At 32.8% G+C, this 13,122-nt stretch overlaps 1 protein-coding gene across 1 annotated transcript; it reads right to left on the bottom strand.

Annotated features, from left to right (window-relative positions):
- Nucleotides 1–7,761: 7,761 nt before the first annotated feature.
- Nucleotides 7,762–11,681, bottom strand: LOC139862479 (SNAP25 homologous protein SNAP33-like). Its single transcript, XM_071851091.1, has 6 exons — nt 11,525–11,681; nt 9,615–10,052; nt 8,940–9,027; nt 8,704–8,837; nt 8,436–8,533; nt 7,762–8,011 (listed from the first exon to the last, which is right to left on the bottom strand). The coding sequence occupies exons 2-6, from the start codon at nt 9,978–9,980 to the stop codon at nt 7,912–7,914; spliced, it is 786 nt and encodes a 261-aa protein (XP_071707192.1). The 5' UTR covers nt 9,981–10,052; nt 11,525–11,681; the 3' UTR covers nt 7,762–7,911.
- Between the last annotated feature and the right edge of the window lie 1,441 nt (nt 11,682–13,122).

Raw genomic sequence — 13,122 nt, 5'->3', positions numbered from 1 at the left:
TGCAGTTTTTGATTATAATACTTTGAATCTAAAAAATAGGGTGTCTTTAAGGTGGCTTTCGTGTGGTGTTTTAGAACATAATAACAATAAAGTTGAACAAGGCATACTTTTGAATGCAGGATCATATTAGAATGCAAGATAATGAGCACTGCATATAGTATAAAGATATTTATATGTTAAAATAACTTGATGTCAAAATGTCACATTATTTTAGCTTTGGTTTCCACTGATTGTGTCTCGTATTGTGTTTATCTAATTATTTTTATCCATTTATAGAAATGGACAATTAATTTGGGACATCCCAAAATGAAATAGTGGACTCAATCTGCACGCAGATTGACTCAATCTGCACGCAGATTGAAGGTTAGTAGAGAACCAAAGGTAGTAGAGAACCAAGAGAACCAGCGGACTCACCTTCAGACTAACCTTCAATCTGCTTGCAGATGGAGTCAATCTGCGTGCAGATTGAGTCAATCTGCTTGCAGATTGAGCTTATGTTATGTGCAGATTGATCGAACAGATGGAATCAACATATGACATTCAATCTGTTGCATGTTGATCTTCAATCTATATGCAGATTGAACTCAATCTTCGTACAGATTGAACCCAATCTGCACACAGATTGAGTTCAATCTGCACAGAGATCGAGTTCATCTATGTGATGACCCGGAAATTTCTGACCAAATTTAAACTTAATCTTTGTATGATTAACATTTTCGACACGATAAGCAAAGTCTGTAAAACTGAATCTCAAAATTTTTGAACTACTTTTATATATTTAAATACCATTCGGTTATTTTCGACGATTCGAGAACAATTATATGTAAATAGATACATATATACTATAACATGAAAAGGTAACAATGTATTAATTGTTTGATACCGTACATTAAACTTATTGGTTTAAATATCTATTTGAATGTATATGATAAGTTGAAATATTTATTATTAAAATTTATTTATAAATAACTTCCAATGTGTATTTAAAAACTGATTTATGTATATTAAAAAGATATATACATATATATAATAAACGATAGTAACATTCGTTTATTGATTCAATTGATATTTAGATAAGTTAACTAAAGCGTTTAAGATGAACCAGTTAAACACTAATTTGTTACAGTGTTTTCAAATTGCCACATTACTCAAAATGCTACAGTGTTTTCGAAAATCACTATTTGCTACAGTGAATTGCTACAGTAAAATTTGACTTTGCTACAGTAACTTTGCTACAGTAAAACGCTATTATAAAAATGTATTTTAACAAATAGCGAGACGATGATTTATAGAAGTAAATGACCAAAACACTCGAAAGTTTAAGATACACTTTGAGTGATATAATTAAGGGATAATTTAAGGCTATTGATAAGGCTAAAAAGGAACATATATTTCATAGCATTATCCCCCAAGAAAGACAGGATTTTAGTTGTAATTGTTCCATATTCAAGTAATATTCGTTTATATTTAATAAGTGCGAAGACAAAAGGCGAAAACGAAGAATTGAAGACGGAAAGGTCCAAAATGCTCAAATGTACAAGATACAATTAAAAAGGTTCAAATTATTGATGAAGAACGTCTAAAAAATGACAAGAGTACAAGTTGCGGAACGCAAAGTACACGATATAAAATAGTACGCAAGGACGTCTGAAAATCCGGAACCGGGACCCGAGTCAAGAAGAAACGCCCGACGCAACGGACCAAAAATATCTAGTCTACTATGCACAAGAATAAAATATAATATATAAATAATTATATTAATTATTTATATATTTATATTTATTTTATATTATGTCGACAAGCTAGGAGCCAAAACAATGTGAGCTGTCCCTGGTCCTCATGCGAGTCGCATGGCCAGAAGGCCATTTCCATGCGAGTTGCATGACTCCAGATTTCAGGCCACATCTATAAATTTCAGTGTTTTCGCTCGATTTAAATCACACACATACACAAATATATATATACTCCGTAATATTATTTATTATTATTATTATTATTATTATTATTATTATTATTATTATTATTATTATTATTATTATTATTATTATTATTATTAATAAGATTATTATTAATCTTATTATTTTTTTATTATTATTAGTGTTATTATTTTTGCGATACAAAAATAATAATGTACAAAAAAATATTACGACGGAGTGCTGTCCAAGTAATTTTCAAAACGAGTTTCCGAGCGAGCTAGAGCTAAGGAAAATATGGGTTATTGCCAAGGAAATTATGGGTAATGTTCGGGGGTATTTTTGTGAATCAAACCTCGTGTTTATCATCTCCGATGCGTCTACGTGCTTTCCTGCAATATTGTATATCAATATTAAACTGTGAGTTTCATTAATCCCCTTTTAAATGCTTTTGCAATATATATTTTTGGGACTGAGAATACATGCGACTGTTTATAAATACTGAAAATACTAGATTTATATGCGTGAGTTTCATATGATCCCTTTTACCCTTTACATTTTTGGGCTGAGAATACATGCAAATGCTTTATTAACCGATATACAATATTTATATGCGTGAGTTATAGTCTCCCTTTTTAAATACTTTAAATATTTTTGGGCTGAGAATACATGCAATTTATTTTAAACGCAATAAGACCCAAGTACATACAAAATTCTACACTGAGTTAAATCGAAAATCCCTTAGCTTTGGTAACTAGTAGCTGCCAGTACATAGGATATGGACTGATGGGCGCGAATAATTGTATATGGATCCATAGGGCTTGACATCCCCGTCCGAGCTAGAGCGCTAGCCTTTTAACGGACGTATGCTATTTGAGAAGCGTACACGTTGGTTTGCGTGTATTATTAAGATGATTATACAAACGGTACAAATTATATAAACGTTAAAGTTTAGTTACCAGGGTGCTCAATTTTGTAGAACTGATTGATAAACGTTTCGGATGAAACAACTGAAATCTTGTGATTCACCTTTTATGTAAAACCTATTGATAAACGTTTTGAATAAAACAACTGAACTTTTGTAATCCACATTGATATACGGATTATGTGTAATATTAAAACTATGAACTCACCAACCTTTGTGTTGACACTTGAAGCATGTTTATTCTCAGGATTCTAGAAGTCTTCCGCTGTTTGCTCATACGTGATACAAGTTATGTGCTTGGAGTCATACATGCTATATACAAGAAACTTGCATTCATCAAACCATTACCATGTATCTTATTTTGACTGTATTGTCAACAGATGTATTATTGTAAACCATTTAAATGGTGATTGTCTATACGTAGGACTCATCAGATGTAAAAAAAAAAACTGGAATTTATATATTCATTTATGAAATACCTTTCAAACGAATGCAATGTTACAAAACGTATCACATAGAGGTCAAATACCTCGCAATGAAATCAATAAATGACGTGTTCGTCCATATGGATTTGGAGCGATCGTCACAATCTATCATATTCACATACCATATTCATCTTGCACATCTTGCATATGCATCAATGAACAACTTTTGTGATGATGTTAACTCCAAAACATCATTAAATTTGCAGAAAATCATGATGAACAGGAGGTTCGTTTGAATATGAACATGAAAAATTGAGAACTCGATTCAATCACTTTCAGGCCTCGATTCATTTATGAAACTTGTTGCAATTGAACTCATTAACACTCGTCTAACACCTCTTCAGTTTGAAGATCACTAAATCATTCCAATTTGAATTCTCACTTTTCAATCAAAAACCTTAGATCCGAAAATCCATCATTTAAATGATGTGTTTAATCAAAAAGGAGTGCTCACGAAGCTCAAATGATCATAGAGAAACTTTTATCTATGAATAATTTGATCTAAGAGTTGCTGTAATGATCCAGAGAACTCGGTTTGTTGACTTTTTGTTTGACCGACGATGAACAAAATTTGCAAATCGTTGAATCTGATAGAAATCTTTGGAATTGCTGAGCATCAAGGCTTAGATTGAGGTTTAGGAATGAGAAATTGAACAGAATCTGTTGTAATGATCATGGATTTTGTTTTTTCGAAGATGCAGATTGAAATACGATGGGGATGTAAGTGAAATAACATGGTGCTTTGGGTTCTCTCCCTAGTCAAGTTCTATCAGGATCCCTTCACTCTATATATATATATATATATATATATATATATATATATATATATATATATATATATATATATATATATATATATATATATATATATATATATATACACTTCAGCTTTAAGTAAGATTACATTTATATGAGCTATAGTTATGGAGAGGGTGGGGTCCACCTGGAACTAGTCCTTTCTCCGTCTCAAATCGTGTATCATTCTTAGGTATAACAGGTGGCGGTGGTGGCAATCATTGATTCTCGTACAGTATTCTATATTTTGAACGTAAACAAGAGACAACAACAACAAAACCCAATACCACATGTATGATGTATGGGGAGGTGAGATGTAGAAAATACTTCTCATATCTTTGAATAAAGAGAAGTCATTTTTCCACCCAGAATAATACACTCCAAGAAGTAGAGAAAGTCCCCCCTCTCTCTTCGACGGATAAAGAGATTGCTTCTTAATGGACCTCCGGCCAATAAGTAGGGAAAAAAATTATAAAAAAATTAAAATAAAATATAAAAAATAAAACATGAGACACCATGAAAATGGTAGGATCAAATTTCCATGGGTTTTAAATTCTGCACATTCAATTTAGGCTCTAAGCGGTAGTCAAGTAGCCAATAAATCAACGTAAACGTAAACAAGAGACATAATTCCTTAAAGGTTGACCATGTTGACCATTGCGGTTAACTTCAGGATGGTCTATAAGAGTCCTTCCTTGTACCCGCAATGTTGCAATGATGCAGCAGAGATACACGGCTGCCAGAATCTTATAACCGAAAAACGATCTTTTCATTGTGGTAATAATGGTAGTGATGAACTGATGATGATGATGATGATGGTGTGTTGACTAATTTGTATGAACAAGTTACATATAAATAAGGTGACTTGAATTGTTGGTTGGATATATGCTTTTAATGATCAACTAGTTTAATACCCGCGACTTCGCGGGATTATGTAAGGCATATTCGAATATTAATGTAAGGTAATTGCTTGATGATGGAATTTCGGTTGACAATTATTTTACAAGATAAAAATAACATGTAATCACTTATAAGTAGAGATGGCAATGTATGTCTGATTTATCGAATATCCATCCGATCCGATCCATTTAAATGAATATGGATGATCAAAATAGATGATAAACGGATACAAATATGGATGGTATAAAAATTAGTGGATCCGATATGAATGACAATTTATCATCCACGGATATATCCATTTGTCACTCGAATTACATATAAATATATACATATTTACTTAAATATATGCATATACATTTACATATCCTTGTACACAATTAATATCAAGATGTTATCAAAAGTTTATATTGTGAATATGTGAATTGTATTAAACTAATATATCTTACATATTTTTGTTAAGAATACTCTGATGATTTCATTTCATAATAAGAATGTCATTAGAAAAATATAACATTCAACGAATATCCTTTAACCCGCTTAATCTTATGAATGTGGATATGGATGGATGAGTTTTATTTAAATATATATGAATTTTAAAAGTTAAATTGATATTGATATATTTATGAGATCACCTGATTTATATAAGATGAATAAACTAATTGAAACCTACTATCTGAATTTTTGCATAAACCCGCAAATTAGAAAGACGTGGAACCAATTAAGAAGCTCATAAAAGAATGATTAGTAAATAGCCAAAAATCAAACTTTTAACGGGACATGCGTCCCCTATCAAATCCTATTTTCATCCGCACATTTATGTAGTTTACAAAACGATGTAAAGGGATAGCATGATACATGTTAGATTAATATTCGATATCTGATTCTTGAATTTTCGGACATGAAACCTATAAATTGTAATTAAGCGTACTACGCCTTCTGAATGTGGCTCTGCTTTCATGGATTTAAATTTGGAGTTGCTGAAGTAATAGGTTAGGGTATGTAATCGCGTTACGTATCTAAACGAACAATTTGGATGGGTACCTAGTACTAACACCAACTCGGTAACACTACCAATGGATACTTCAGTAAAATTTGTAACAGTTTCCTAATGATCAAGCGTAATTCTGTCATATACCCAAACTTTCATGAACTGATCAAGAGGGTAACCATGGGCACCATATATCTCAATTCTATCAAACCCCGATTCCAACAAAATTGAAACAATAATGAACTATTAGAGTTAGTTAAAAGTCAGTAAATACAGTGTAGTATTTGGCCAAATATGTACCTAGAGTATGTATCATAAACATAATACATAAACACATACTGTACCAAATATGTACCTACGGGTTCAAAGACTCTTTCCATCTGAATACATAAACATATACTGTAGCAAACAGAATCAACATACAAGTTGCAAATCTTCCTCTTTATTAAAATGTCAAAAAAAGAAAATGCAATCTATCACCACTAAAAGCCAACTGACCCATTTTGAGCACTGTGTACGGTCCGTCCTTCAAGTGCAATGTAACCAGATGCCAATTAGAGACGCCATACTCGAATTCCTGCATGACAAACAAAAAATATACCATAATATAATTTCAGCTACTTATTTACTACATGTCTAAAGTTAAATGGACAACAAATTATATATAGCAGTTATAATTATGATAGGATAGGATTAACCTCCTCGTTCAGGTAGACCCTACAACCCAGATCTGAAAATAAGGACCGCAAGAGTAAAACAAAAAACCATCAATTCAAAACAAACAAATATTACTCACATTCTATGATATGTTTATTTGATTCAGAGTTGATATTATAAATACCGAGTATCAAGTAAAGCTTTCATTTTATTCCCACACATCTAACTCTACAAAACACACACACATGAAAAACAGAGCACATGATCTGCAATCTTGGTTCTTTGGCACTTTGAAGAGAGAAACAATTGAAATCGATGTTGTAGAGGAGCCGATTATAATCTAAATTTGGGAAGGAGCGTGTTTGTTTTTTTTTATTCTCAGTTCAAAGATCAAGGGCATTTATGTCTTATTACATGATGATTAGCTAATGTCTTTTATTTGTTAGCTAATACCTCTAATGAATGGCCAAGATTAATTTTTTTTCATCATCCTATGGTCATAAATGGGTTTGACTTTTTAATGAGGAGAGATAATACTCCTCTTTTAATGTATAAAAGAGAAAAGAGATAAAAGAGATGGATTCTGTAAGGTTTGGTAACAAAAAGTGTTAATTTTTATAAGGCATTTAGTAGTTGTGACAAATTGGGATTTATAGAATGTGGCAGACTTGGTTATATGTTTGGTTAAAGATGGTATTCTTGCAGGTTATATTCAATGCAGGCAACAGGGTGTTGGGTTTTGTGAATTCTAAATCAAGAATGTTATTGTAATCTATGTAGTACCTTTTCTGGGTTGCTCAAACTAGTTGTTTTGTACATCATGTTATATTGGGTGTTTGTTGAAAACGGTCACGGGATATCTCAGTGGCCGCACGCATTCATCTGAGTAAAAAATTCTTCATTTTCCCAGAGTAGCCTGAACGGGACATTTGGCTAGGCCTTTTAGGGTCGTTATCTAATACATTATGCCCCTTGATCATTAAGGCTCTTTAAAGGTTAGCTACCTTTGTGATAACTGAATCAACAACTCGCAAGCAGATGGATTAAATTATGACTTCTGATGATAAAAAAGTGATAAACGAAAGAGACATACATGCAATGGGAACGGCTATTAAGCTAATAAGAAAATTCAAATGGTATAATAACCTACACACAAAATGTATATCCGTAATGAACTATCAACATCAAATATCAAATAGGAATAGAAATTGTCAAGTGAAACGCAAGATGGGGAAATGCTTGTTCAAACTATTTTCCTAGTAAACGGCGACCACGTTGCCTCGCGCCTGTAAGCCGAAAATTGAGCTCATCAACATCATCTTCAAAAGGATTAAGAGCTTTGTTTTGCCTGAAAAATCCAAAATTAGCTTTCAGAAACCAAGTAAAATAATGGTGGAGGTTAACCAAAAGTTTATCATTTTGCATTTGTAGGCCCAAATAACTAAAAGACGGTTTTATAGGGTTGTTCCATGTATAACGAATCCACCTAAAAACTCATGGGGAAAATGTAATTTATCAATTAACATTATTTGTATTATTTTATTATATCTCAAACACATGCGTATTTGTGATTTTTTACAATTCTCCGATGAGTTTTTTAGTCAGATTTGGTATATATTGAACAAGATATGAATTTGGTTGGCATACAAATTTCTTTTCAAATATGAGTGGCCTACAAAAAGAACAATATGGTATACTTGTGCAGCCTAAAAATGTATTATCCAATAATAATAAACAAAGAGTTCATGAACAGACATGGGAAAAACACCAACCTTTTAATCTCGGAACCAATGTCAACAGCCATTTCCTTAAGCTCGCCGAGTATGTTGCTCAAGTCAGAAAGTGCATCGTCTTGCTTTGTTTTCTCGTACTGTTATTATATATAGTCACAAAAAATGAATTATTAGAAACTAATACTGTAATATTATAAACTTAATAATTACTAATTCAATTAAATGGTAAATTTAATTGACATTATTGAGCTTACTAATTCATTTAAATGATGATAATAATTTGTAAAAAGCTGAAACATATACATACCTCAACTTTCTGCATAACATTTGTGGGTTCAGGAGGTGGAGTTCTTGAACGTCGTTGTCCCTTAGACGGAGTTGTCGTAAGACCCAGTTGTTCTCGTTGTTTCAAATGGGCACCCTTTCGCGGTGCTGGATCATCTGAAAGTTTTTAATCTCAATTAAATATTTATTAACTTACAAAAAGATCATAAAAATATGACTAATAGTTAACCATCGTGTTAAACACGAGTGTTTTATTACAAATAGTTGGCCCTTTAATTGCGCGACCCTTTTTAGGCTTCCACATCCTCGAGAAGATCCCACCAAGACTACCCAAAAGCTTTTCACTCTGCATCAAAAATAACTTAAAGATTAAGAACCTCAAGGATAACCCTGGTCCATACGGGTAGCAATTTCAACCCATTATGAATAAGTCCACTTGAGTTGTGTTTTCTCCAAACAGGTTAAATGGTTACATTAAAAGAACTAGCCGAAAGACAAACGGGTCAAACAAGTGAAACTAGTTGAAAGTCATCCCAAGTCAATTTTTAAGATATTTAAAATACACAAAAGTTTTTATAAATGAAAAAAAATAATAACGTTTGACGGTCAACCCAACCCAATACGGGTCCATTTAGACATGAACTTCAAGAAATACATGTTCTAAGTTGAGCCCATTTGACCCAAGGTTGCAGAAAATCACTACTCAGTCGAGAATTTTTAGGTAGTACTCGTCAACCCGGGTTGTACTCGGATGTTGACCAAGTTTGACTTTGAGATTTTTGACTGATTTTGTGAGTTTTGACCAAGCTTGACCAATATTGACCGAGTTTGACCAAGAACTCCGCCTAATAATTCCTAGTTCTGCAACACACTGATTTGATCTATTGCCCACTTGTAATTAGAATTATAAGATTTAAAAGAAAAGAGTGATACCCTTCTAAGGTCCCGATCCATATCAGCTGCAGTCATGTGGGTCCTAGTGATTTGCTCACCCTGTTGATGCAAAGTAATTATAGTTTTAGTGGCATGTTCATGTATGTTTTCAGCAATTTTCAACGCACGGTTGACAGTTTTTGTGGTCTCTTCGGCTTTATACGCAGCATAATGCTCCAATTCTTGCACATCTTGGTTTTCTAAACCACCAGAATCAACAAAATCATTTTTGTATTTGTTTCTTGAAGCGTAACTAAGCTTGTACCCTGACCCTTTAACTTCATCATCAAAAAGATCGGATCTTGAATCTTGGGTCAGTACAGGTGATTCAGATATAGTAATATGAGGTTTCTTTAGCCCAAACATATTCAAGTTTAGAGAGTTTGATTAGAATTAATCAGTCAATGACACAATATTTAAACACCGTCAATAAGGATCCTGGAAAAAAGAACATGACACAAATTAGATTAGATTCAACTATGAAAATAGAAATGCAAATAAAATATAAAATATATTAATAATAATGAATAAATAAATAGACACGAAACATTGTCAAATCTCAAGATACAAAATGCATGTATTTAAGAAATGCATGATGTGTTTAAAGTTTGTATAATCAGAAATTTAAAACTAATAATGAATACTTATTCAGGCATTGTTTCGGTTTAGAAAAGTAAACACAAGGGAAGGATGATCATGAGAATATAACCCATCTAATTTCAATTTAAAAAATGCTAAAAATAATAATCAAAATTTCAAATGATTGTGGTACCTTTTAAGGTAAATCAACCATGGATCTTGTAAGAAAGCACAAAAAAAAAAAAAAAAAAAAAAAAAAAAAAAAAAGTTCTGTTTTTATTTTCATAATTAGCCTTGCAATTAGCTTCATCCTAACCCTAACAAAATGATATTAGTTGATTTTTACTGTTCAACGTATTGTTCATAAGTTGTGGACTCTTAAATTTCATTAATAAGTGTACGCAACTGATGAGGATCAAGATATGTTGGAAGATAAACGCTCTTTAACTTAATATGAAAAAATATGTATGTAATAATACGTAAGTATATATGAACACGAGTGTAAAACTCAAACTTTATTAACTCAAGATAGAGATCTAGCTCTTCAGTACCGGACTATATTAATAAAAGTTAATACTCCGTAGGATTTTAGAAACAAATAAATAACATAAATAAAAATCATATTTGAACGTAAACCTAGTAACTGACTTAAGACTTAAGACTCCTAGACCTACACCAACTCTAACACTTATTGAAGCAACAGAACTTTAAGCAAGAACTTGAACCAGATGGTAGGGCTTCGACAGGTTAGGGTTTCCGAGCTGATTGCTGTTGGGTTTGCTTGGTTGTGCTGACTAACGGGGTTATGATTTGGGTTGCTGGTTGATGCGGTCTCGAGGTGGGTGTTCTTGGGTTGCCCGGCGAGCGATTTGGGTTCAGTGTTATTTGTTTGGGGTTGATGCGGTTTGGTGGATGGGCTCGTGGATTGTTGTTCGCCGATGCTGACTTCGATTCAGGTGAGGACTTTTTTCAGGATTCGATGGTCCAGACGGCGGTTACCTTAAGGAAGCATCAGCTTCCGTTCATAGATTGTGGTTGTATCGGGGTTTTTTCTAGATTATTGTTGTACTAATGTGATTGTAATAGGGTAATGTCAAACAGATTCATATCTGTCAATGCAACAACTCTTGTAACGCCCTAGATCATCGTATCTATTTTTCTTTATTTATAATAATTCGTTTTTCGCCAAAAAAAAAAAAAAAAAGAACTTGAACCAGAAGTTTATTAGTACAATTGCAAGAACATTAAGCAATAACATAACTTTAAGCAAAAAGCAAAAACAATATCAAATGATAGAATAATAAAAAAAAAATGTACTGATCAGAGCATACTAGAGGCAGAAGATATTAGTGATCAACGAGAGAATTAAGCACTCGACTTCTTGAATGAAAAAAAAGCCAGCCGTACGTAAACAATAGGTAGAAGGAAAGGATATTAGGGCTCTGTTACGTGGATGTACATGGGAGGATTTAGGGTATTTGAGTAATTTAAAAATTGGAAGAGCTATCTATAGTAACTAAACGCTTGGTCTATGAGCGTTTATAATTAGAGCTTTTTCTTAACTCAAAAAGCTAGAAGCTGTTAAAGTCAAAAGGAGGTATTTATAATTCAGGAGATTTTTTATAAAAGCTAAAAGCAAAAAGTTCTTAAACATTTCTAAAAGCTCTCTGCCAAATATGGCTTTAATAGGATTTTAGAAACAAATAAATAACATAAATAAATTTTGATAACTTTCTTTGCCTCGAAGCAAATCTCGGCCAATTCAATTTCAATTTCAATTTCCATTCCACATCACCAAGTCTATACCCGGCAATTGAGACCCAAACACTCAAATTCGGGTCAAATGGGTCAAACATTCGGGTCAATTGGGTCTTGAGAAAAATTAGGCCTAACAATGTAAATGAAAACTTAAAAAAAGATTCAAATAAGTTTCTCTCCAACCTATTGAGTCCTATACAAAAAATGAATGAACGGGTCTGATGGGTATCAATACTCAAAGATCAATAAATAGAAATAGGTCTAATGGGTTTTGTGAATGGGTCAAATGGGTCAAGCATAAAAAGTTTCATCCGTAAAAAATTTATAAAGCATTCATGTTTATATCATTTATTATGTATATTAATGTTTCTTATGTATATTTAATAACCAATAATAACTAAAATAATGTAATAAATGTAAAAAAAGTGATGTAACCCGTTTGACCCAATTGACCTGTGACCCGTTTCAACCCGTTACCCAAACCGACCCAACCTGAACCATTTTGACCCGTTTAAAAAATCGACCCGTTTGACCTATGACCCATTTCAACCCAAAACCATTTTGACCCGTTACCCAAACCAACCCAACCTGACCCGTTTGCCAGGCATATCACCAACCCTTAATTACACATTAATCATATTTTTGTTTTTTTAAATAGTGTTATTTTGAGGCCATCTTACAAGAATAGAAATCTGAAAAAGTGTTCCAAAATAGAAAAACCGGAGTTTGACACTCCGGTGTAGGTGAATCCAAAGTTTCAAACTTCAGTTTGTACGTTTTTTCATTAACTGTGCATCAGAATTTGCCACATGGCAAATCCGGAGTTTCAAACTCTGGATTTGTCACGTGGCAAATTCTAATGCGCGCGCGCACACACATATATATACAACAACAACAATAACAATACCCAATCCTGCGCATACGGTGTATTGGGGAGGTGAGATGTAGACAATCCTTCTTCTACCCTAGAATAAAAGAGAAGTCTTCTATCTAACCACGTGTTGAGAAAAATTCTCCACCCACCGAAAGATAAAGTCATCCCCCTCTCAACTTCAGGGTATAGAGATTGCTTCCGAGATGACCCCCGACCCAAAAAAAATTGTTAAGGTTTCATTTGAGAACTAAAAAATTGTCAAGAATTGAAAGAACTGATCTGAACTATTAAATAATT

This window comes from Rutidosis leptorrhynchoides, chromosome 8, assembly GCF_046630445.1.
Source record: "Rutidosis leptorrhynchoides isolate AG116_Rl617_1_P2 chromosome 8, CSIRO_AGI_Rlap_v1, whole genome shotgun sequence".
NCBI lineage: Eukaryota > Viridiplantae > Streptophyta > Magnoliopsida > Asterales > Asteraceae > Rutidosis > Rutidosis leptorrhynchoides.
The sequence above is the reverse complement of the archived record's forward strand: the minus strand, read 5'-3'. Positions and strand labels throughout refer to the sequence as shown.

Bases quoted from the DNA above. Each gene is read 5' to 3' on its own strand.
- LOC139862479 (XM_071851091.1), bottom strand. From the start codon at position 9,980: ATGTTTGGGCTAAAGAAACCTCATATTACTATATCTGAATCACCTGTA. The intron at 9,028-9,614 runs GTATCACTCTTT...TTTTTGATGCAG, and splicing joins TGGATCGGGACCTTAGAAGG to AGTGAAAAGCTTTTGGGTAG. The intron at 8,838-8,939 runs GTAATAAAACAC...AAAAACTTTCAG, and splicing joins AATTAAAGGGCCAACTATTT to ATGATCCAGCACCGCGAAAG.